Here is a 24,610-nt window from a genome sequence, read left to right on the forward strand (position 1 = left end):
TTGCATCTTCCTCTCTATTATGTGTTTATTTCTTTATATTTCGAAATCCCTTAATAAAAATCAGGGCTCCACTTATGGACTGCACGAACTCCAATCTAACCAGCTTTTGTGAAGGTGTCTGCTACGTCTATTTCATATGGTTTACGAGCGAGAAACGAGAGCAATCACATTAAGTCAATAGCAATAAAAAGAGGCACTTCTAACTAATTCTACCTAATCCTTAAATGAACTACATTTTCTTGAATACCTTATAATATTATTCATTTCGTGATAGAAAAAAATTGACAGGAAACAAGAGATTAGTTCAAACATTCTTGATGAAGCTCCACGCATAAATCAAAGCAAAAGCCTGTCTAAAATACTATGTCAAACCTGTTTTACAAGTAAACTAAAGATATATAACAATGGTCAATGCCTACTAAGGTGAACAAACGAGAAGGAGATAGAACCGGAAAAATATTTGAATAAATGAGGATGAAATTTTGATGCCAAACTACAGAGATACAATAAGAACAATGTAAAAAAATTGTTTAACAAAATTGGAGCCCTTAGAATTATGTATGGAAACAGATCAATCTTTTTACCAACAATAATGATGAACAAAAGCTTCTTTCTTTCACCAGCAAACTGATAAAAGGCTGTCTAGGGCAGGGTTAAGCTGAACAAAGACCAGTTGATGCTGTCACTTTGGTCCCATTTGAGCTTCTTGGTATAATCCATATATGATAACTCACCCTTCCTTGAAAATATCAGCATTGGCAGCAGTCATCTAGTAATCGTATCACAATCAAACAGTTGTCGGTCAACTCTACACGTAATGCAGACTACAATAATCTTTGCTAGACTTATAAAAACTTCAAATATGACACTCATCCTCTATTGAAAATATCTGCATTGGCAGCAGTCATCTAATAATCGTATCACAATCAAACAGTTGTCGGTCAACTCTACACGTATATGCAGGCTAAAAAATCTTTGTTAGACTCGTAAAAACTTCTATCCATAGTTTATCAGTGTAACAAGCATTCATGAAAATTGAGCAAGTACATAAACAGAAACAAGCAACTGGATTCAAATCCAACTACCTCCAGCTAATATGGTATGCCTTGTGAGACGAACAAAGATAGATAAAGTTCACGGGAAATAAAAAATGTTAACCAATATATATAGCTACACCAAAGTAATTTTCACCAACTACATCAAATATATACAGCACTGAAAAATTAAGTATAATCTAGAATCAGCAATTAGGCTGATCAAAGCGGAGTAACGCTTTCTCATCTTCATCTCATCCACAAGAGCTTGGTTTCACATATCTTTCTCAAAGAAGAAAAGAGCTTGGTTTCATATCAAGTGCATGGATCAAGAACGATTTCTATTCTCCATACCGTCCACAGACCAAAAGCAAAAAAAAAATACGTAATAGGTTTAACTACCAGCCTTTTCCGCCACTTCCCAACCAAAATAGTAGCCTAACGCAGGCTCGACTTCCTGAAATATTTTTCTGGGACGTTTTTCCAACAAATACAGATTTTCCTAGAATATAAAATACAGACAACCACAGTAATATTCATAATTTGGTCCTGAGCATAGATACAGAGCTTTAGTAGGATGTGGAATAACCTCCTACATCCATTTTTTTGGATTTGAAGAATTCTTTTATCTGATATACATTTATTATTTTTATAAGTTTATTCACCAGAGTAGACACAAGAGGATGCTTTTAACTGAAGTCCATAAAAAGCTATGATGATAAAAAGCATTTCGCCCTTCATATGCAACATACTGAGAGTATCAGAGCATTATAGTTAAGAAGCTTACTAAATTTGCAAATGCAGATAATGCGGTATGGGAATTTCAAGGACCATCATCTTGATCTTCCAATCCTTCAAGAATAACATACTTTGCAGCTGCATTTTGCATTGAGGATCCTGACATTTCATCTTCACTTAGATTTCCTTTTTGTAATTTATCATACCTGAAAAGCACAAGTGGATAACAAATTCAATATCCAGCAAAACCATCCAACAATTCCAAAATTCACCGGCAACATGGGCATAAACATCTTATGGATAAAAAAAACCTGTCTGTTTTATGATGTAACACGATTCAGTTTTCTGTAAAAACTTGAAGTACAATAATAGATTCAGTAAATGATAACAGGCAATGAAACCGACCTAGCGGCTGGGGGCCATAGAGAACTAAATACTCCAAGACTCTAATAAAATCACCGTTTTTCAAGTAATTATTTCCTTTTACAACCCTTTATTCCATCATTAGTTTTGGAGGAAGGAACATTTAATGTAAAAATTAGCAAGGATCAACTTTTTTGTCAATTCAACATACAATATGCTTCTCATGACAACCCTATCCTATTAGCGATTTGCAAGACGAATTATAAACAAGTTTGGTTTGATTAGTGCTGTAACTTAAGTAAAATACATTGTTACATGTTTTCTTGTAAAAACCCTGGCCATGCAATGTCAGATTTACTGAACTAGCAGAAAATAAGTTGAAATTAATGCAAACGGTGTCCAAAAATAGAAAGTTGCTCCGAGCAAATATGCACTAGTGTGTTAATAACTTAGCTATTTTTTATCAAGGATTAAAGAGTTAGATCAACCAAAGATATAGTCTTAAAGTGCAAGATGAGAAAAAAGCGAAACAAAGGAGATACATGAGAATAGAGATTTATACTATATCATTGCCATCTCTATTATATTGACTAAGCTCTCTCCCACTTTATACGGCAATATTTGACTGAGCATAGAGTTTAATATATTAATTTGATTATTGAATTATATAAATAGCAAGCAAATAAAGTCATATAAAATGGTTGTTGAAGAATAAATAGTATATGAAAATCATCATATTAAAGTTTACTTTTGTATATTAAGTATGCATTTGGACAATATTTGGTCGACGTTAAAACATAAGAGTATTTGAAGTTGAAAGTGAAAAGAGCATATGGAAGCTGAAGTTGTGTTTAGACATGAATTTCACTTGAAAAAATAAATAGAATTTTTGTGATTGAAAACCATTATTTCACTTGAAATACTCCACAAAAGTTTTTCAATATTTCACTAGTATTTCAAATACTAAAGTTCAATATTTGCAAATATTGATGGCCAAACATCAACTTAGAAATAATGACTTCAGTATTTGCGAGTGAAGTCATGGACAACCACTCCCAATGTACTTGGTTTTTTTATATTTATTGAAAATTGTTTGGCAGAATACTATTAATAAAATAGTGTCAAACACTTATGAACCACCATAAAAGGAAAGAATGTCATGTAAATTGCGACGGATGGAGCGCATTACTTACATCTAATCAGTAATACTAATATCCACATTATTGTGGAAAAGGGGAACGAATGTTTGGTGTAAGTGTTGGACAGAGCTGGTCACAGTTGAGACCTTTTTCTCTAAATGGCCAAGACTATGAATCTAAGCAAGAGAAACAAGGCTCATATGAAACCATTTAAATGGCAAAAGAAAAAGACTTACAATCAGGAAAAAATCTAAAAACTTCTACATATAAGGGTGTGTCAGGTTAATAAAAAAAATAAAACGAGATTTGCAATCTAAATGAAGAATCTTCATATTAGTTTTTCTATTATGGCACACATGCAAAATGTGAACATCATGCTTGGTGCAAAATGAAGCGTAGGATCTGTAGCTCATCTAATGCTGCAAATTAATAAATAAGGCAAAACATCCAACTAGTAGCAATAGAAAAGCTTATCTTCACCAACAAACAAGTGGACTTTATGCCAAATGAGATTGAAGAAATCACTATTAAAATGAGGAAACATATTGCAGTAGTAGCTAAGGGTCTACTGGAAACAGCCTCTCTATCCTCACAAGGTAGGGGTAAGGTCTGCGTACACACTACCCTCCCGGACCCCACGGGGTGGGATAATACTGGGTATGTTGTTGTTGTTGTTGTTGTATATTGCAGTAGTAGTTAGACAAGTGAACTTTATACGAACTGAGGGTGAGGAACTGACAAGATAAATAGGAGTAGACACCTGCTGCACATCTGCAGCAGGTCTTTAAAGAAAAACTTATCTAATTTTAACAGCAGCAGGAAGTAAGTAACCACAAGATAACTTTTTGCAATAAATATGAGAGCTCAAATACTCACTTGTACCAATTAAACAAACTGACACCAAGCATTATTGTCAAGAGACCAACCCCTTTCATCCAGGTAAACTTATCATGGAAGTAAAACACAGCAACCTGAAAATGTCACCGACATAATTACCAATTAGTTTCAGCAACTGAAGCAACAATGGATGTCCCGGAAAAACTTTTCAACTAGTGAAAACTGATTCTATATCAGTCTAATGCAATTGAAGATACATGATTGGGTTGAAATAAAAATATCTAAGAAAATGAGGTCTATGCGCAATAAAAGAGAACAACAGCATGCAATATCGAAGTTACATCACGCTCATTGGCAAGCCAATATTCAATGCCTGATGGCTCATGGCATGATCAAGTGCTCTCCTAGATGTCATATATACACCACCAAATATGCTTGGAAATGGACATTCAATGGAACATGATCAGTCTGATAATGTTATTACTTTGTATTGTAAGTCACATTTGCTAAACTTTCTTTCTAGTTTTCAGAGATGGCAATATCTTACAGCTCAAGCTCCCTACGATAGCAAAATCTTATTTGAATTTTTGGAACGAAGGGGTATTCAACTGTTATTGCTTCAAGGGCTCTGCTACTTCCGAAGCCCATATAGGACAAAACCATCTATGTGTTTCACCTCCCCCAAATGCTATTTACGGGAAGAAGGAATTGTATGGCCTTCTAATTAACACTCCTAATGTTCATCAAGAAGAAACAAACCATAAATTCCATACAGTAAACTGCTATCAGAGAACTGCTGAAATGTGACTAACTATTCACCAGTTATTCAGTTACAATACATGTACGTCTTTTATTTTGATCAGTCAGTAACACTACTTTACTTAAGATTGCTGCTCGCGCTAAAGCAATTGTAGAAAGTAGGAGAAAACGATAGAGACACTTGGTTTTTAGATCATACCAAGATAGTGACAGCCTCCTTTACAACTCCCGCTATCGTCACTGTTACTGCACTAGTAACAGACACAAGAATATACTCCGTCAAAACCTGCAAGTAAACAAAAGCGCAGAGTATTAAGAAAACTATCTCTATGTGCATGGAAGGTGTATCAAATTTTTTATAGCTTCTAGACATTCTGGTGTTTCTGTAGACAAACACTTTCCAGAAGAGAAAAAGAAAAGGCAGTAAAAGAAATCTACCACTAGAATGTTGGATAATTAAAAACTCGGATTGATTGATCTTGATATACATGCATACCATAAAGAAAGCCAATGTTCCACCAAAAAGCATCAGCAAACAACTTCTAGTAATGTGCCATGAGCTATCAAAGTAAATGTTGTCTCCGAACTCATGCCATGGATCAAAAATGAGAGACAGCACAGCAGTTGAAATAGCCATCACTGGAGTAACATAGCTCATTAGCATGAGTGGATTTTTTAAACCTGAAATAACCGAAGCAAGTGTGTCATAAATGTATGTACAAACTACTAGTTAACATTCAGAGGATAAATTTCAATATATAATATTCCAAGTAGCTATTTTTCTTAAAAGCAAACATGATTTTGACAGAAAAACACAAAGCACACTGAGTTCGTGCAATCCGGAGGATGTCTAATAGATTAGATGAGCTCAACATTGCCCTTTGTACCCTGAGAAAGTACTAACTTTTATTCGGGTTTAACTTTCTAATAACAGAAGTGTACTAATTCTCTTGGTTTACAGCTCCCATGAATGTCGAGAAAAAGAGTAAGCACTTCTTGCATTCCTTGGAAGGAGTGGGTGGGGCATCAATAGACCACTACTTTCTTTTAATAAAGATGTTGGCATCTGGGCCAGCTTACACACACCTCAACTATTTCACTAGATACTTGCTACCTCCCACCAGCACACGTACCAGGTAACTTCGCCCACCAATGTTTACTCAAATGGGCCGAAATCACCTGATATTTCTTTGTCTCTACTGGGATTTAATGATTTGCACCCACTTTATTGACCACTAGGCCACACTCTTGTATGCCATCAGTAGACCACTACGTTAGTTGGAACTTCCTCACACGCCTACAGAATGCTCTTACATGATCGGGCCAAATCCAGTTTAAACATTTTTCTGACGGGGCAGTGGTTGCTTTCCTCCGGAACTAAAGGCCTTATGCATAAAGTTGTAAATAGCAGAGGAACCTATTAAGAAATGGTAGGGATGCAAGTTCTGATAACCAAGATAATTTGTGTAAGTCCTGTGGTAATACTTGTGTTCATCATTCAGTCTTAATGTATTTCTTACACAATCTGTTTGGACATTATATACTTCTTAAGAGCATTGGCCAACTTTTCATTCACTAAATAATTGAACAATTAGTTTAGAACTCGCAAGGCTGAATCATCTAGCTACTGTTAAAGGGAATTTGGCTACAACAGTATGCTGGAATTTCAAGGTAAAAGCATGCCTCGTCTTTGTTCCACAGAGTTGTAAACTTGAAGCTTTAAGCTATCAGTTGCTATGAAGTCCCTCAAAATTGCGTTGGCAATAAAGCTTACTTGATCAAAACAATGTTGTGTTGGCAACTAGGCCCCCAAAATGCTTTCTTGTCACCAATCCTCTAACTCCTAAAAAGGTTGCAATTATTCCATTCTGTTTGTTTCCCTTCACAAACATGTTAAATCTGAGGGCATAATAGGCATTCCCATTTTGCTTTAACTGCCACTTCTCCATAGTACTCGACCTTCACAATGCAACATGTGTTTTATGGTTTTCTTCTCTTTTTCCTTTTTCAATTTCTTTCCTCCTTCCGGTCAAGATACTCTGATCTATTTGACTTTCCATTTTCTCCTCCTCCTCTCTCTTTCTCTCTCAAGATAAAATCTAATTACTCCAGATATCATACCATAGATATGTAATGACGTAGATTCACATATAATATATGTTCTTACCAGAATTAAACTAAAAAACCTGATTAACTATCAATTTCGCCAGACTAGGGTCAAGACAAACTGTATTAGAGTAGAACTAGAAAATTTTGCAATCTGGACAAGAAACAAAATCAAATATTATCTTCTCTTCAAGGTTCCCAATTAGAACTTTAAGCCAAGACATTCAGTTTGATGCATGATCTGGCTACATGAATCTTTCATTTCTGAATAATTCAAATAAGCATGGGCTAGAGGACAATTCAGCATGATTCTCTTCAGTAAAGATGTGGGTAACTATGCCCAAAACCTATTATCTTCATTCGTAAGATAATAAATACCAGCTGGTCTTATTATGACAAAACTAAAACAATAAATAAAATAACTTAACTTCCTAAGAGAAACCAAAACTAGGTAAAATGAAGAACATATAACTCATTCACCAACAATATTAATAACATAACTACACCATGAATAAATGCACTTTCAGAGCTTTGAAGTTTGCTATAATTTGCTGGTAGTCCTTACCATAGACTTCTTTCTTTATGACAGTTTTTGGTCAGCGCGCAACCGTTGGATGGAATATTGGAGAAAGAACACAAAATAGACAAAGTTAGCACAAGTATGATGATGAAAATACTGAGAAAAGAATTTACTGCTAACAATTAAAGCAAGGAATATGATCCTACCTGCAGAAGTATCTGAGTCATAGTCCAGCGGAACCCAGACATAACGGCAGCTAGCATAACAAAGATAAATCCCCAAAACTGAAACTCTGTTTCCTTTGCAACTGTATCATCAATCAATAAAGGTCAGATGTGCTTACTGAACAGATATAATTTACAGACAACAGAATTAATGAAAAGTCACAACATAATAGAGTTAATTAAGCACTCAAATTTGAAGATAACGAGGTAGTCAAATGGATAGAGATAGTTGTGAAGAGAATAACACAAATGAACTCAGCCTTAACCAATCAATTCAGCTAAACTATGTGAATTCCATGTTTCTCCGTTTTCTTTTATCTACACTCAATGGCTATACTATTCATTAACCCATATGTCATGACATCTCTTTAAAATTATTCTTTTCATCTCATTCGTTATGATTTTTGCTACTCTTTGCACCAGTGTTTTTTTTGTAGTGCTCCGTTCAATGGATTGCACCCTAGCAGAATTGTATGACAATTCCTTATGGTTTTAGCTTATGTCTTCACACTACCTTGTGGAGTCACTACTCTTATCACTTTCCTCATCATTCTCAGTACTTGTATATTGTACCTTTCCCTTTCTTGTTCCACTGGTATCCATCTCAACTTTCTCATTCCACCTAGTATTGTTGTATGAATATTTTTCTCAGCCTCCTTCTATTTGAAAGGAGAATGTACCACCAATAACAACAACATACCCAGTATTCTCCCACACCGTGGGGGGAAAGGAGAGTGTACCATGCAAACAAGAAAAGTAGAGGGAAAAGTAAGTTTACAGCATACCTGTTAATAATATCCCAAAAGAAATAATCAACATGATTCCTAGCAGCTTTAAACTCGGTGACTCAATCCTATTAAAAAAGAGTTTGAAGTTAAAAACAAGGCAGTAGACCAAATATATGCAAAATTATAAGAACTCATTTCAGACAGATACCAAATGAAACCATTCATGACAGATGGATGGAAAATTTGAACATTGAAGGATCAGGCAAGCGATGGATGGGAAAAAAAGCCTGACTTTCTCAGCATGTCTACCCACTAAAGAGAGGCTAATTGAAAATTATTAGTGATGGTTGTATCCCGCTTCCTCTAAGGTCATGCAATTTGCCTGAGCTTTATTCATGGGAAAGAGACTAGCTGAACAATTACAAAAGGGCATCCTTTTTTAGCGCCTAATTAGTGAATGACATCAGGATCAAGAAGGGTTAATCCACACAATTCTAGCACGGGATATCTCCTGCTCTGCTAAGGTCAGGTCTTGCTGAACCTTCTACTCATAACAAGGCAAGATATTACGTGAACAAAACAGAAAGCAACCATTGACAAAATAAAGAGTAAGCTGTAACACCCCGTACATTCAGACTAGGTGTGGATATGTTAAATTGGTATTAATTTGATATTTTAGACATATGAAGTCCTATCGGGATGATTATGGGTGAAAATAGTTATTTCAAAATCAAGATGGAAAGTGAGGTGCATAAGATTTGACAAAATCGACTAAGTTTGCAGAAGGTTCATATTCCAGCAGGTTTTAGTGAAAATAATAAGGAATTTGGGAAAACTCAAAGCATGAAAGTTGTAGGCCTTTGAAATAGCTTTCCAACGATATATTATGGAGCCCGAACGGATCTCTGTGCAAAACGTTATGCGCGTTTTACAGAACAGTATGCGATATGCGCGCCGGTAGCGCGGCCGCGCTAATTTTGAGGCAGTGTTACTGCCGTTTAGCGCGGTCAGTAGCGCGGGCAGGCCTCCAGATGCGCGGGCGCGCTAGTGGGGGTCGTTTTAAAGCTATATTTCGTCCCCCACAACCCCAAAACATAAAAAACTTGCTCTAGAAAGAGGAACTCTCAAAAACCTAACTCCTTAAGGGTCCTTCCACCCCCCAAGGTATGGTGATTCTAAGTTAATTTCAATATCCCAACACCTTATTAACATGGGTAAACCCTCCATATCATTAGATATTCATTTGGGGCATCATTGTTGAGAGAAGAAACCCTAGAACTCGAATTCAAGAAGATTGAACGTCAAAAAGGTAATGTCTTCACCCTCTAATTGATTCTAGCATTGGATTAATGATTATTGACTCAAGTTCATGAGATATGAGTTGATGGGTTTGATAGGAAAGCATGAACAATTATAGGTTTGGCTTGTTGATTGTTGATTATTGGTTAAGGGTGTTGTTTACCTTATGGGTGATAAAGAATAATGTTGATTATAACTATTTGAGACTTTAGAATTTATCTAGGAGCAAGAGAATGGGTTATTGGGTATAGAGACACCATTAATAAGGACTATGAAGCTTTATGCCGCCAAGTGTTTGAGAAAATGCCTAAGTGACCAAAACATGAGTATTATTGCTAACACGGAATCCCTTTGACTTGTATTGATATAGATTGAAGTTGAAGGGGGTTGGCGAATGTTGTATTATGCTCAAGAGCAGGAAGTTAAGGTATGTGAGGCTAACTCTCTATGTTTGGGAATGTTAATGATTCTCCCTACATTACGTTTCTTTTATGACGTATCAATTGCCTCAGAAATATAGTTAAGCCTAGTTCCTTGAATAGTTGTAGAACTTCTATTCTCTAGCTTCGTAACTCGTTCACGACTTTCATTCTGAACGTTGTGAGCTCAGTTCGTATTCAATATAGACTTGGGCTTGATGTCCCTAAGTCTCAGTATAGCTTACTCAGCATGTCATAAACAGTTGAAGTTCCAGTGTTCATAACCAGTTCAAGAATACATGTCTCATTCTAGACCTATTGAGTATTCCAGTATTATGTAACTCAGTATGATTCAGTATTCCAGTATTATGTAACTCAGTATGATTCAGTATTCCAGTATAATGTAACTCAGTGTGATCCAGTATTCCTATATCATATAACTCAGCGTGATTCAGTATTTCACTATTATGTATTGCAGTATGATTCTCAGTTCCTGATTTTAAATCCCTGAATGTTGAACACCTATATTTGGGCCTGAGGCCGCAGCTAATGCTTTATGCATCTTTGGGCCTGAGGCCGCAGTTTATGTTTTATGCATCTTTGGACCTGAGGCCGCAGTTTATGCTTTATGCATTTTGGACCTGAGGTCCCAATTATATATACGTATACTTGGGCCCGAGGCCGCAACTTGTGCACATATATATATTGGGCCTGAGGCCGCAGTTTAATATTCAGTTCAGAAGAGGGAGTATTCATATCCTTACTTCCTTTCAGTTCAATTATTAGTTACCGTTCAGTTATCAGTTATCATATCAGTTATCAGTTCAGTTACCAGTTATCAGTTCAGTTACCAGTTATCAGTCCAGTTATCATTTATTAGTTATCATTTCATTTATCAGTTATCAGTTATCATTTCAGTTTCAGTTTCAATAGTTATCATTTCAATTATCAATTATCAATTCTCAGATATCAGCTTAGTTTCAGTTTCAGCATTTATAATTCTTTCTTTCAGTTGCCTTACGTACCAGTACAATTCAAATGTACTGACGTCCCTTTTTGCCCGTGGCCTGCATCTCACAATGCAGGTAATGATTTACAGGTCGACGACGCAGAGCGCTAGGATTCTCGTACAAGCTATTTGGTGATCCCCACTTCTTTCGGGACATTATCATTACTTTACAGCCTTTCAGTATTTACAGATAGTCAGTGTCTTCAGCACTTCAATAGAGGCTTCATAGACTAGAGTAACAGTTAGACAGAGCCACAGGCTTTTCATAGTAAGATATGTTGGCTACAAATATGTTTCAAAATTGTATTAGTATTTCCGCACTTTGATTTATATCATCCACACTTTCAGTATATCAGCATGTGTTAGTTTATCTTCCGCATTCAGTATGTTATGATACCACATGTTGATTCAGCCAGCCAGTTGGTTCGCTCGGTCACATGTAGTCAGGCACCGAGTGTCGTGTTACGTCCAGGCCAGGTTCGGGGCGTGACAAAGCTTGGTATCAGAGCACTGGGTTCAAGAGTCCTAGGGAGTCTATGAAGCCGTGTCCAGTGGTGTTTCCTTTATATGTGTGTGCCGGCCACTCATATAAACGGTTAACTACCAAGACATCTAGGATTGTCATTTCTTTCTACTCTAGATCGTGCCATGAAGCTTAGAGCAATAGTTAACCTTCTCTTCCTATCGAATTCCAAACGTATTGGATGCCCAAGCGACGCGCAGGAGAAACCTAAGGTCCTAAAGAGGATAATTGCTCATTGGGGTATAATTATGGAGTACAGGTTGGTAAATATGAGACTTGAGAGGATGTTAAAAGCGGGATGCAATGGATAGTAGTGCAGATTAGAGCATAACCTTATCAGAAAGTACAAAAACAGGTATCATGTCTTATGGTTATCAGTTTACCTCAGTTTCCAGTTATACAGTCTTTCAGTTAGCAAGTTTATGGTTATTCAGTATGCCAGTATTCAGTTATATGGTTACCAAATATCCATTTTCAGTGTATCAAAATTTCTGGTGACTTGTGAGTATACAGTGATGCATATGGGTTCTCAAAGAAAATGTAAGTAACAATGATTATAGTGAAATCTTCGCATGTTTTAGGGATTAAGACCCAAGACTCACGGGATGGTGCATAAAGTGATTTATCAGATATATATGGCAGTGTATCCGTATGTCAGACCCCACGGTGTATCAGGATAAGGATCCAACTGCAGCGGGCATAGAATTGATCACTATAGCTTTGGACAGAAAAGAGCCTAAGGGTAAAATACCTGGGAGTCAGAAACGTTTGTTATTACCAAAGATGTGATTCATACAATTCATGCAAATGACTAGAAGATATGATGTATGAAATGAGAACCAAGAGCAGCCAATAGTGAATTTCAGGGAATGATTTTAAGTTGTTCATATTTATTCAAATCAGACCTAGAAAGAACCATGTTAGTGAATTTATATACGAAGTGGCTATTATTGTGAGATAAAAGATATGACAGTTCCCCTTGATGTGACTATGTGTTTAGGTTGGAGGTTTATAATCTGAAACGATTTTGAAGTGTATAGAAAGTTTGGGGTTAGATATTCCAATTTTGTTTAAGACAGATGAACTTTTCCTAAGTGCGATCCATGTGCATAGTTCAAAAAGAATGATAGTGCACGGCAAAAGAATATGGTCAGATGATGAGGGAAGTTAGGAGTAACCTTATGTTTCACTTTAGTTATTCAAAGCAGAACATGAACACATGACGCTAGAAGGTAGATAGTAACAAAATAGTGAGTATGATTGAGTAGATACAGTGAATTAGCACTTTCAGCAGAGCTAGTAGAGGTACAATTTGATTCACTTAGTCAGGTTAACTCTAGTGAGTGGATGACAGTTTGAAATACCGAACGTGTGTTAGAACCGAAAGAGTTTAAGTTAAACTCGAAGTACAGTAGAAGAAAGGGAAATCAGCTAGGTAGTGAGAGAGCAAACTATAGAAGAATTGCCTTTAAGAATTATCAAAAAGGGGTCTTCCCAAGATTGACAGTGTGAGCAGAGTTAAATCATTAAGATTGTGTATGATAGTTGTGAATACATTAGCTCTTCATTTATGTAGGTAATATAGTTTTCCTAGTAAGAAAGATTTCTCAGAAGTTAGTTGGAAGATGAGTCGTCATTAACGTAAAGTGCAAAGAGTTGCAGAAGATAAAGAAAGTTGTTAGAATCCCGGAAAAAAAAGGGGGGGAAGGATCCGCAAGTATAAGACCTTTAGTCTAAGGGGTGATGTGAAATTTTTTTGTAAGTCCAGTTAGTGATTTGAAACCCAAATAGTCACCATGGGATATGAAAAAGAAAATTAGTTCGGTAATGAGGGAAAATTGTATAATTACCACAGGGATTATGTATAGCATGTGTAAGAAACACAAAGTGAGTAGAATGATCACCGAGCTTAGTTATTGATGATAAAGTGATCAAAGAAAAGCTATAAAATCATGTCTACTTATGTGTTATGAGGGTAAAGCCATTGCACGAGACTCTAATTGTGGAGTACAAGTCAAAGACTTAGATTGCAACAATGCTATAAGTGTTTTCAGGAAGTGCTTAAGAAGATAATCAACTGTGGGAAGTATAACTCATGATCGAGGTAGATAAGACAACTCTGGTGAAAGAAGTTCACCACTTAGCCTAGCTAGGAGTTCAATTTGCGTACTCCAAAGATAGTAGAGTTGTTGTCTAGAATATGACTTGTTCCTCTTTAGTAGTCGGAGTGAAGGAAGAAATAGTTGATGATCCCTACTTGTTGTAGCTGAAAGAGGGGATTCACAGGCATAAAATGATAGCTTTGGAATAAGGGGGAGATGATAGTGCTTTGAGGTACCACGACAGATTGTGTGTTCCAGACATAGATGGAGCTAGAAGCCCAGAATTTCAGGTATTCTATTTACTCAGGTACCACAAATATGTATCATGGTCGTAAGGAGATTTATTGGTGGAACGACATGAAAAAGGACATTGCAGACTTTATGGACAAGTATCTGAATTATCAGTAAGTGAAAGTCGAGCAGCAGAAAACCCAGTGTTTTATCACAGAATACACATATTTTGAGCGGAGATGGTAAATATGGGCCTTATAATAGGATTATCTTGCTCATTTTGAAAGCATGATTTGTATGGCCGAAGGTGTAGATCACCAATTGGTTGGTCGAAAGTTGGTGAAAGGGAGTTGATGGGACCAAATTTGGTCTATCAGACTATAGAGAAAGTTAAGTTGATTCAAGAGCATTTGAAGATAACTCAGAGCCTCCAAAAGTCCTATTCGAATGTGCGGCATAGAGACCTAGAGTTTCAAGTTGATGATTGGCTGTTTCTGAAAGTTTTGCCTGTGAAAGGCGTTATGAGATTTGAAAAGAAGGGGAAGCATAGTCCCTGCTATGTTGGGTCGTATAGAATCTTGTGAAGGATCAATCAATTAGCTTATGAGTTGGAGTTACCACCAGAGTTAGCGGTGGTACAACCGATATTTCACGTGTCATGTTATAACATTCAAGTTTACAGCACTCAAATACTCATGTCAGTTCAGTACTCAAATACTCATGTCAGTTCAGCACTCAAATACTCATGTCAGTTCAGTACTCAGATACTCATGTCAGTTCAATACTCAGATATTCAAGTCAGTTCAATACTCAGCTACTCATGTCAATCCAATACTTAGATATTCATGCCAGCTTAGTACTCAGATATTGATGTTATTTCAATACTCAAATATTCGTGCAAGTTTAATATTCATATATCTATGTTAGTTCAGTATTCACGTATCCATGGCAGACCAATATCCAGTTACTGCAGCAGGCATAGAATTGATCACTATAGCTTTGGTCAGAAAAGAGCCTAAGGGTAAAATACCTAGGAGTCAGAAACGTTTGTTATTACCAAAGATGTGATTCATACAATTCATGCAAATGACTAGAAGATATGATGTATGAAATGAGAACCAAGAGCAGCCAATAGTGAATTTCAGGGAATGATTTTAAGTTGTTCATATTTATTCAAATCGGACCTAGAAAGAACCATGTTAGTGAATTTATATACGAAGTGGCTATTATTGTGAGATAAAAGATAGGACAGTTCCCCTTGATGTGACTATGTGTTTAGGTTGGAGGTTTATAATCTGATATGATTTTGAAGTGTATAGAAAGTTTGGGGTTAGATATTCCACTTTTGTTTAAGACAGATGAACTTTCCCTAAGTGCAATCCATGTGCATAGTTCAAAAAGAATGATAGTGCACGGCAAAGATGATGAGGGAAGTTAGGAGTAACCTTATGTTTCACTTTAGTTATTCAAAGCAGAACATGAACACATGACGCTAGAAGGTAGTTAGTAACAAAATAGTGAGTATGATTGAGTAGATACAGTGAATTAGCACTTTCAGCAGAGCTAGTAGAGGTACAATTTGATTCACTTAGCCAGGTTAACTCTAGTGAGTGGATGATAGTTTGAAATAATAAACGTGTGTTAGAACCGAAAGAGTGTTAAACTCGAAGTACAGTAGAAGAAAGGGAAATCAGCTAGGTAGTGAGAGAGCAAACTATAGAAGAATTGCCTTTAAGAATTATCAAAAAGGGGTCTTCCCAAGATTGACAGTGTGAGCAGAGTTAAATCATTAAGATCGTGTATGATAGTTGTGAATACATTAGCTCTTCATTTATGTAGGTAATATAGTTTTCCTAGTAAGAAAGATTTCTCAGAAGTTAGTTGGAAGATGAGTAATCGGAACCGGTTGAACCCTGGGTAGGGGGGTTTGGGGGGGTTGGCTCGGTTTAGTTGGCCCAAACGGGTAACCGGAACCGGTTGAACCCGGTAGAGTGAATAGTACTCTTACCGGGTTAACCGGCCCGGACTGGCTCTGTTCAAACGGCTATATTTTTTTTTTTTTTTTAAATTCGAACTGGTGGGCCCAGACCGTTGGCAACGGTCAGACCATGTTTTGGTCCGTTGGCCAACGGAAATATTGCACAAATAGCCTATTTTTTTTTAACCGTTTTTCAATTTACAAAACTAACCTTCTTTAAAACTATAAATACCCTCCCTCTTCTTCATTTCTTCACTCAATACTCATTTCTCAATCTCAATTTCTCTCATTCTCTCATTCTCCAATTTGCAAGACTTCAAGTCTTCAATCTAATTTTATTTGGCTCTCTTTTCTTGAATTTAATTTATCGTGTTTTGTCATTCGGAATTTGAAGTTTAAACTTTGAACAATTGAAGTTCAAAATTGAAATACTTGCTTGACGTTTATTCGTGGTAACATCGGAATTGCCTAATCAAGTGCTCAATTTATTGTCGAATTCGGTGCACTCCCTCCAACTCTTTCTCTTATTTACTATTTTAATTGCATATTTAATTTTAGCTTATACTTTAATTTTTACAATATGTTTAATGCTGCTAAAAGAGCGTGTAAAAGAGTTACTGGTAAGGGAAATAAAAAAAGAGGTAGTCCTTCAACATCTGGTAGTAATAGTAATAACCCATTATCATTTACACATGTTTCTGAATCATCACCTAATGATAATTTAGATATAGATTATGAACAATTACAAGAAGATTTTGGAATAGAAGATAATGAAATAGGAATGGAAGATGAGATACCAGCTACACCTACTAGTGTTGGAGTTGGTAGTGTTGGGGTTGCTACAAGGGGTGGTGGTCGTGGCACTAGAAATAGACCACTTGTGGCTCCGACTACTAATCGTAGAAAAAGAAGTAAGGTTTGGAATTTTTTTGAAATAATAGAAGGTACTGATAGAGTTAAATGCAAACTTTGTAAAGGTGATTTTAAACATTTGACTGGAGGAAATTTAGGGGGGACTGGGACGCTTAGTAGACATATGAGAACTGAGCATCCCATAGAATGGGGCGCTGATGGTGATGGAAATCAAACAACTCTTAACCCTACTACTGGAGGTCTAGTGAAATATGATAAAATGAAGGATCGTGAGGAGTTAGCAAAAATGATTGCTTTGGGTTATCTACCTTTTTCTTTTGCTTCTTCATCATATCTTATTATGTATATTCAAAGGATTTACAATCCTTTATTTAAAGGTATCCCTAGAAGTACTTGTAGAGCTGATATCTTTAGACTTCATGGACAATATCAAACATACATACGTTATTTGTTTACCCACCTTCCTTGTAGAGTTTGTCTAACTTCTGATATTGATCATGCTGTTAATGGAAATGATTATTTGACAATTACATGTCATTGGATAGATGATACTACTTGTATGCAAAAACGTATTATCGCTTTTAGATATGATGAAGATCAGAGTCATACTGCTGCGTTTATAAGTAGTACTATTTGTAAAGTTGTTGAATTTTATAATCTAAAGCAAAAAGTATTGTGTATGACTTTTGAGAATGCTTTTAACAATAATACCACAATTTCAATATTAAAATTGCATTTGCAACCACGTCCTGCTGAAATTTTTCATGTTAGGTGTGCATGTCATGTTTATAATTTAATTGTTAAAAGTGGCCTTGATTTATTTTCAACTGAGATTACTCATGTTAGAAGAGCAGTTGGTGTTATTCAAGGAAATAATAGACAATCTAGAATAAAGGAATTTAAGAATAAGTGTGTCTAGTATAACCTTAAACCCAGATTCATGCCAGACGAAATTGTTACTAGATGGAATTATACATATATATTTTTAAAATGTTGCTACAAATATAGATTCCCAATAACTGAAGTTGCTAATGCGCATTGTACTGATCCAAACCGTATGTTAACAACTACTACTTGGGAGGTCATTAATGATGTTGTTAAATTTTTACATAAATTTTATACAGCTACAGTTGAGTTTTCTGGAGCATATTACCCTACTATTACTATGGCTTTAGTACATATAGCTGAAATTTCTTTTCTACTCTTTGAATTTAAGAAGAAAGAAAAATATAGGGATGTTGTTGAAAAAATGCAAGCAAAATTCAAAAAAATATTTCTTTCCAATTCCTCCAATTTACTTAATTGGTGTTGTTTTAAATCCTTCTATTAAGATGTCTGATTGTCACCAATTAATGAATGCTTTATATACTTATATGGAGATTGGACCAACTGAAACCCCAAATTTATATACTTGTATGAACAAGCTAAATGAATATTTACAACAATTATATAATTATTATGCAAATGTAATTGATGATGATGCTCTTAATGTAGGCAATGTTAATCCAACTATGCACTGTACCACTTCTGTTACTGTGGATGATGAAGAAGGCCTTGATAGTTTTACTATTTTTTCTACATTTTCTAACACTCAAACCAGTAGCAGGAACATTGATGAACTTCAATTCTACTTGCAGAAGCAAAAAGAGCCTCGCACAAAGGAATTTTCGCTGTTGGGATGGTGGCATGAGACTGGAAAGCAATTTCCTGTTCTTTTCGCTATGGCTCGGGATGCGCTGAATGTGCCAATTTCTACTGTTGTATCGGAGAGTGCATTTAGCCAAGCAAGACAACAACTTGGAGACACCCGTCACTCATTGGGAAGCAATGCTTTGGAAGTTTTAGTATGTTTCAGAGATTGGATTAGATCGGAACGAAAAAATCAAGGACGTGAAGATGTTGATAGCCCAGAAGACGAGGAACTTAGAGATATATTAACACATGGTAACCCATCCGAATTTAGCACTCCAGAAGAAGGTCAATCGGTTCATATTGATTATGATGAACTTACTAAGGCAATGCAAAACCTTGAATTTACTATTTTACTTGTTGAAAAAAATGTAAACCTTTCAATTTGTAAGTTTGAAACTTTGAATTAAGAAATAGAAGTAGCACTTGCAATAAGTGCATTTTTTCCCATCTCCCTTGTATTCTTTATGTTAGTACTTTGTATTGCACTTATTACAATATTTATACAAAATTCCAAAAAAAAAAAAAAAAAAAAAATTACACTAAACCCCGCCCGCCCGCCCCCCTCAACCCGTAACCCGTACGGTTTAGTTTTTACCCGGATGAACCCGAACCCGTTAAACCCGTTAAGGACCAACCCGGAACCGGCCCGGACCGTAACCCGTACGGGTCCATAAAATAGAAGCCCGGACCGGCCCGGTTAGCCCGTTAAACACCTCTAGGTCATATTGACAAAATAAAGAGTAAGCCAACTACAATGGGATGGAGGGATTTTTAAATTAGATTAACACACAGTAATCTTGAGGGGCAAGATGGATTATTTTGTGACCAGCTTGCAATTTCAAAACAGAAGTACTAACAGCACAGAAAGAGCTTCACCAAAAAGGCTACTAGATACCGTGACCAAGGGCCTATCCATATCATAGGATTCTCTAGGAGATTTAGTAGCAAAGAGAGCAATTTCGTTTACCCTCATTTCAAAATTTTCAAATAACCACAGAATGCAATTTTGATCTGTTTTCCCGATGGAGAGATGAATGATGTATTCTACCTAGAGAAAAAAAAGGTCCAGCAAAGATTGAAGACTCTTCATATGCTTCCATTCATTTTATATGGCATGTTTGATTGGATGTGGATTTTAAGAAAGAAGGAAAGACTTTTGGTACATACCAAAAGTACCCTCAAAACTTGTATTTTTAAACATGTCATGAGATTTCGATATCTATATTTGCATGTCATTAAGGGTAAAATGGGAAACTTAAAATCAGAAATTTTCCAAATATGGAATGATGCCATTCTTTTTTATACTGACTAAAAAGAAAAAAGTGTCATATAAAATGGAACAGAGGGAGTAGTTATTATGCACATAGATGAGTAGTTCAACTAGACATGCATCTATGATACACAGTAAAGATTCAATGAGAAATAGACCAGTGATTAAACGAAGTACCTGAAAGCAAAAGCGAACAGTAGGAGAAAGATCGGTGCTGCAGATTTACACTGCAATGATAAACTTGCCATTAGGAGCCAAGAATTAATGGGGTAAGGTAAGGAAACTAGAGGATTATTCTTTTTTTATAATAAAAGGTAGAGGATTATTTTGCTGACTCTCCATTCAAGTCTTTCAAATAACATTTTCGTGACAGGGTTGTATTGTCTGTGTTTTTAAAATTTTAATGGGTGTAAGTGAAATTTTTAGAGACTTGAAGGAATGTTGGGTTGTATCCTTTTCTATGTTCCCTGGTGATTCAAACTTTCCAAAACAAAAGTTCATCATATTGATTGGTAATGCATGATTTACAAGGAGAAAGGATACACACCATAGTAGCAAATGTGACTGATATGAAAACAAGGGATGCATTGCTGAGGTTGACATCCATTGCCGTACTGAGAGCTGTGGGTACAACTGTGAAAGGCAAAGGCCATCTGTAGCATTAGTTGTCAGAAAAGTTAATAAAAATTAGCAGGAAACTATTGAAGACCAATATATATAAGTTATGCACTAGACTTCTCAATACAGGTGCAAATAAATAGCATAAGTGATCATATGCCTCAAATAAATGAAGAACAGAAATTCTTTCCCCAAAAAAACAAATAAATGAACAGAAACTATAACTTCAAGTAGATAAGATAAATTGAACTATCATTATAGTTCAGACAACACCACCATACCAAAATATAAGCATTGCAATAAAAAATCCTGATGCTTTGACAAAAAAAGGTACTGAAAAGCAGAAAGATCACACGCCTATTAGCGGGAAACTGGTATGAGGTTCCAAATATACCTTTTTATAGGGAACATAATCATAGATGACTCAGTAATTGCAAATGAGTATGTGAACTTGAGATTGAACCAGAAAAAGAGCAGGTGTAATGTGGTAGACTTGGAGAAAGCATGCAACCACAAAATTTGTTCTGTAATGAAGGACATTGGCTTTGATGATAGATTGAATTAAGTGGAAAAACATCTGCATTTCTTCAATCAGATTAGCTATCATAATCAATGATTTCCATGAAGGTTTCTTCCCTTCCACCGGAGAATTGAGCTAAGAGTGAACCCCTGTCGCCTTTCTTATTTATACTTGTAATGAAAAGATTACGTCGGATCCTAAATATAGCAACAGGTAAAAGGTGGATTTCTGGATTTTGAAGTAGAAATTATGCTGGAAATTCAGTAACGGTATCTCACATCTATTGACTGATGACACATTAATATTCTATGGGGGACGAGGAACAATGTACTTTTAGAAGCTGTACTAGCTGCCTTTAAAGCCGTATCTTAGTCTACACATAAATATGGCTAAAAAGCTCCTTGTTCCCAGTGAATGAAGAGAGTGATATCCAACAGTTAGCAAGTACACTTGAAGGTAGGGTGGTAAATTTCCTACGGCGTACTTGGACTTCCTTTAGGAGGAAACACAGGAAGAGATAATATGGAAAGGAGTAATTGGTTGAGAAAAGATTAGACACATAGAAGAAAATACTTATCTCTGGGAGGAATATTAACACTGGTCAATATTGAGTTGGATAGTATCCTCGGTCCTCATAAATGTAACGTCTCCATTTCCTATACTTGTAAGTATCGAGAAACAGTTGCACAGTATAAGAAGTAATTTCCTTCGGGGAGAGAACTGTGGAAAATGTAGGTGGTGCAATGGTCCAACGTGACAACAGCTAAGAAAGAAGGTGGACTGGGAGTTAAGAACTTGAGGTTGCATAACAAATTTCAGTTGATCAATTGGTTTTGAAATTGGAGCAGATTCAAGAATTTTTTTGAAACCGGAGGAGGTCCAAGCATTATCTCCATAACCAGATCACTGGTCCAGGGAACAATAAAGAATTTTTATCATACAACGATCTAAGGGAAGATCAGAGTCCTCGGAGAAATTGTGGCGGAACAAGGCACCTCTAAAACATATGTGTTTTACATGGATTAAAATGCACAAGGAATTCCTTACTCAAATAGAAACTTCAAAGAACGGCAAATGCTACCTGCAACTATATGTGTGACAGAACTTGGACGACTTGTTCCTACACAGCAGCTTTTTTTGACAAATTTGAAGTCCACTTTAAATCTTATGTAGAATGAAGCGGGCAATGTTAAAGGAGGCCATCAGCAGGAGAGGCCAGAAGAAAGCAAAGCAACCCAAAGTCCTATGGAATACTATACCATTCTTCATTGTATACACAGTGTGGAAGGAGACAGGTTCACTGTATAAAACTTGTTGAGCATCTTTATCTTTTTGGGGTGCATGAAAGATGTAAATTATTGACACTTTGTTGGACTTTATACTCCTCGGATCATAAATAGGTTTAACTAGTTTTCATCATTATACAAATCTCAGCACTCATTTTCTGTTCTTTTTAACTCAATTTACTTATCAGATAGAAGTGCATGAGGTTGTGCCAAGTGGGTTGTTAGTCAAATCCATCAATGCAAATGATGTACCAACTGGGAACATAGAACTATGCAAGGATCCTGCTATTTGTCTTCCAAATAGTTAACCCTACAGGCATATTATACAAGGAAAGAAGTGAGCCAAATACAGTACTCTTGGGTTATAGTCTCCTGCTTCTCAGTTCTCCTACACCTCCCAAATGTCAGAACAGTTCCTAGCATCTACAGTTATTTATAATCATACAGTAGAACACATTGAACAATTAGTTGAAAAGCCATAATAATGCACGACTAAAAAAACCTGTACCCTAGTATTATAGCTTAAAGAAAACGGATGTGATGATCATAGTTACCTCTCAAAAAATAATCTTTCCAACTCATCATTACAGTGGGTTGAAATTTTCGGGAGCAGAACCAGGTAATGAATTTGGACAAAATGGCTTGCATTGCAAAATGGAAGGTATTCATCAGCAAAGGAGCAGGGAATTTCCCAAGATGATCCCCTAGAAGAGTTTTATTGTACCTGGAGCAGGTGAATGCGTGATAAGAACTAACGTGTTTAGAGCTTCAATACAGATGAGAGGAAACAAACCACTTAGTCAAATCATAAGTTCATAACCAAGTAGACTTACAATGTCAAAAACGTACTGAATGTGTACCATACAAGTATTAAGACCAACGTCTTCAGCACATCAGCAACAGAAACAACATTCTTTGAAATTGCTCGTGATGGACCATGGGGGTCTGTATAAGTGGAGCCTTCCCCGCCAGCACTTGAATACGTTGGATCACTTCTAGAACCGTTCTCTACGTCAAATGGAACATATCTATCTTTTCCATTCCCAGTAGATGCAACAGCCAAATCATCACCACCCTTCATCCTCTGCTTATAATTTTGTGTATCCTCGCCTACAGATCCATTTCCTACACCGTTTTGATTAACCAGTGGCAGTTCAAAGTCAAATTCATCAGTGAGCGTACGAACATTCCCTAATTGAGCTGAATGGAGGATGCCATTATCATCACACCAGCCCGAGAAGGAAGGCGCCCTCCGAAAGTTGTCAATTGCACTCTCCTCAACCTAGTCTATAATCAAATCACTCTCTACCATCTCCTTTCTCCTCTACAATCAAAGCCATCTATCTCCCATCGACAACCAAGTAAATCAGCTCAGTTGTCTAACGTAGAACTATATCTACCAGTTATCTTCACCAGACTAATTCTAATGAACCTTTTACAACTCTAAACTTACACTATTAAAATCTGATAAACACATCTTAGAAGTGATTGAAATCAGCAGTGAGCTTCCCAATCCAATTCACTGGTGGCCAAAATAAGTTCAACAATCTGCATTAAACCAACTTGAAATTTAACTCAAACCCCAATTCAAATTTAAAGTAAATCTCCCAAAATCTTGCAAAAAGAAACAGTAAAAATCAAAACTTTGAATCCTACCGAATTAAATATTCAAGAAAGTGGAAAAAAGAAACGAATACTATTTCTATTGCAGGTCTACAGATTCATAAAACCCAAAAAATAAAAGTATAACAAAGAAAAGTACATGATATTGAAGAATCAAGAATGCAACTAGTAAAAGCATTGAGAAAAGAAAGACTAAAACTGACCTGAGCTTCTGTGGGTTAATGGATTTGAATAGAAGATTTTAAATCGAGAAATTGGAGCTTAATAGGGGAAGGGGTGTGATCTGATCTTGGATTTCCGTTAGGTGGAAGATTATATAATAGAAAAGAAAAGGTTTGGTTTAGGGGGTTATTCTTGTCGTCGGTTAAGGTGGGTAAAATTGAAGGAAAATCAAACAACAGCCGACAGCTTACGCTGGGTTGAATTACTTTTAAAACGCTGAAGTGTTTTTAGATTAAAGTTTAAGATATGTACTGTGATTTTGGTTAAAAAAATAAAAAAGGAAGAAGATTAAAGTTTAAGATATGATATGGGTAATTGGGATTTATTAATACCAGATTTTAGGTTGCTAGATCTCTACTTCTTCGACAAGATATGTAGACTGTAGTTATGTGAGTGAGACGTGCCAACATCTTTTCTTTGTTCCTTTTTTTTTTCTGATTTATAATATTATTGCTTTCTTTGTATTAATTAATGGTGTTCTTGCAATAACTGTTTTG

The 24,610-nt window shown here is 36.1% G+C and overlaps 1 protein-coding gene across 1 annotated transcript; it reads right to left on the bottom strand.

Annotated features, from left to right (window-relative positions):
- Nucleotides 1-439: 439 nt before the first annotated feature.
- Nucleotides 440-24,471, bottom strand: LOC107821779 (putative sugar phosphate/phosphate translocator At1g06470). The gene is made up of 13 exons (XM_075223308.1): nucleotides 24,095-24,471; nucleotides 23,102-23,816; nucleotides 22,823-22,992; nucleotides 20,392-20,477; nucleotides 20,022-20,071; nucleotides 8,506-8,573; nucleotides 7,703-7,803; nucleotides 7,542-7,554; nucleotides 5,367-5,551; nucleotides 5,070-5,156; nucleotides 4,151-4,245; nucleotides 1,822-1,978; nucleotides 440-769 (listed from the first exon to the last, which is right to left on the bottom strand). Exons 2-12 carry the CDS (start codon nucleotides 23,347-23,349, stop codon nucleotides 1,858-1,860), a joined length of 1,224 nt encoding a protein of 407 aa, XP_075079409.1. The 5' UTR covers nucleotides 23,350-23,816; nucleotides 24,095-24,471; the 3' UTR covers nucleotides 440-769; nucleotides 1,822-1,857.
- Between the last annotated feature and the right edge of the window lie 139 nt (nucleotides 24,472-24,610).

Source organism: Nicotiana tabacum, chromosome 10, assembly GCF_000715075.1.
Source record: "Nicotiana tabacum cultivar K326 chromosome 10, ASM71507v2, whole genome shotgun sequence".
NCBI classification, from domain to species: Eukaryota; Viridiplantae; Streptophyta; class Magnoliopsida; order Solanales; family Solanaceae; genus Nicotiana; species Nicotiana tabacum.